This window comes from Sinocyclocheilus grahami, unplaced genomic scaffold (genome assembly GCF_001515645.1).
Source record: "Sinocyclocheilus grahami isolate Dianchi unplaced genomic scaffold, SAMN03320097.WGS_v1.1 scaffold840.1, whole genome shotgun sequence".
NCBI classification, from domain to species: domain Eukaryota; kingdom Metazoa; phylum Chordata; class Actinopteri; order Cypriniformes; family Cyprinidae; genus Sinocyclocheilus; species Sinocyclocheilus grahami.
The window spans coordinates 4830-7255 of record NW_015506019.1 but is presented as its reverse complement, the minus strand read 5'-3'; the positions used below and the strand labels follow the sequence as shown (position 1 = coordinate 7255).

The window sequence follows — 2426 nt, the reverse complement described above, 5'->3', positions numbered from 1 at the left end:
TTATTATTATTAATAATATATATTAATAATTATATTAATTATAAATAATAATATATATTAATATATATATTAAACCATTTACAAATATATATTTTCCTCCATATATTTAAATCCAAGAAAATACATTCTTGTCACATTTGAAGAACAACTTAATTGTCTATATAGTGTGTGAACATATAACACATTTAAATAAAAATCAGCAAGGAACATACTTTACAATGTTCCAAAAAAGTGCAACATTTCAATATATAAAAAATGTAACATAAAATCATTATAAATCTAGTTTAATCTGTAGTAGGTTTTTCTATCCTCATTTGCATTAGGCCTACATGTGGGCTACTGAATGACTGGAAATGAAACACATTTTGAAATATATTTTGGTATGTGAAGGTTAAAACCAAATATATTTTCTTCAGCTTCACTGTTTACAACATATATTTAGCCTATATTTAAAATATATTTTGGCCAGATGATCTTATTATCTGGTAGATAAGCTTTAGTTTTTTATGTTATGTCAGTGATGCACTTTAACGCTTTTTAAAAAAAAATCTCCAATCTTGTTTGTCTCTCACATAGCTTATACATACTTTTACAAAGGTACAAAGTACTGGAAGTTTGACAACCACAGAATGAAGAGCGAGCCAGGCTACCCAAAGTCCATTCTAAGAGACTTCATGGGCTGTAACGTGGACCTCAATCCTGACAGAGAGACCGATGTGGATCCGGGACACAAGGGGCCTGACAGTCCACCCTTCAATCCGGATGCTGGCCAAGACAATGACAAGGAAAAGGACAAAGAGAGAGACAAAACTAATGATGTTGACTCTAAAGAGGAGACGGAAGAGAAAACAAATGAGGTGGATGTGGTTCTGAAGATAGACGAGACCGAGCGTACCATGAACATCATCATGGTGACGGTACCCCTGGTCCTGGTGCTGTGCATCTTGGGATTGATCTACGCTATCATTAACACATTACAGAGGAAAGGAGCACCCACGTATTTAGTTCACTGCAGACGTTCACTGCAGGACTGGGTTTAACCTCTCAGAATGACCCTCGATCCCTGTTCTTCCCTTTCATTTCACACGTCCAAAAACACCACCATAAACATGCTTACAAACACACATACAGATACTGACACACATTCATGTTCACCCTATTTTTCCTTTCCCATGGTGCTCTCCTAACATGTTGACTAGTCTATTTATATCAGAAAGTTTGCACATTGATTTTGTTGTTCGGTTTTTCTTTTCATAATTTTATTTTCTATCGAATCAGTTGTTTGTGGGTTTTTCATCATTTCTGTTTTTAGGATGTCTGCAATCACAGCATAAATGATGAACGGGAAGTCTTGCAGAGCAAAAAGAGAAGAAAAGGAAAGCGGAGAAAGGAATATCTCTTAGGAATATTTCTGCATCTGTTCACCTTTTCTCAGGACTCTCGGCTGTGGTTTTCCAACTGACCGGGCAAGTCATAATATATCATCATAAAGACTGTAAGGACTGTGGCCACTTGCATCATAACTTGTTGATAATATGTTGATATACAGTGGGGTCCAAACGTCTGAGACCACATGGAAAGTCATTTGACTGAATTTTACCTGCTATTTGTTTTGATGTCATAAAATAGGGACTTTTTTTTCTCAAATTTGCTTACCTAGTGCGATCATAACAAAAAGTCCGATTTTATTGCCCCGTTTTAACAATTGTGCCTTGGTCATGCCAGCCAAACATGTTTTATGTGGTTCCGTCCATATTTGTAGAGCCCTACTGATTTCTTTCTTGCAAGCTGTGTTTTTATCTCCCAAAAGTCCCGTGATACTGTGGCAGTTATACATTTTATTGTCTGAGGAACGTAACACTTAGGTTGCTTTTATTTAAGGGGTTTGAAAAAAATTTCTGGTGCTGAAGCCATTTGCTGAGTGCATATTTATATAATAGCATTTTCATATTTTCATTTGATTGAACAAAAGAGCTATAAAATGAATACCACTAGTGTATACCAATTTAAAACTCCGTAAAATACACTTGAGAAAGCTTCTCAGGCCCAATTATAAATAAAAGCCTTAGTAGGGGCCCACTGTTGTAGAGAATGTTAGGTAATAGTCTAATTTTAAAAACAGCAGGGAGTGAAAGCCATTGCTAACCTCTTTCTACCCCAACCCAAAGCTCTCCCTACCTAAGAAATGCTACTTGCATTGACCGAAGTGGGCTGAGAAAAGAGTGAAAGAATCAAGGACAAATGTGAGTTCAAACGAAAAGGGTTTAGATGCAGAAACCTTATATCTGAAGTCTTTGTGAAAGGGCTAATGGTGTGTTAGTAAGAGTATGAACTGGATTGTATTACAGTGATGGGGATAATTTATAGGTGGGGGTGTACTAAACGAGCAGGAGTGGGCTAAACCCACAGCAAGCTCCCTCTTGGGC

At 36.5% G+C, this 2426-nt stretch overlaps 1 protein-coding gene across 1 annotated transcript in view; it reads left to right on the top strand.

The window, feature by feature from the left end:
- Positions 1–2052, top strand: part of LOC107562795 (matrix metalloproteinase-15-like) — a 31249-nt gene extending 29197 nt beyond the window's left edge. The window contains exon 10 of the mRNA XM_016247517.1: positions 577–2052. Coding sequence (XP_016103003.1) covers positions 577–1040 — 464 coding nt within the window. The 3' untranslated portion in view covers positions 1041–2052. The remainder of the gene's footprint in view (positions 1–576) is intronic.
- Positions 2053–2426: the final 374 nt, after the last annotated feature.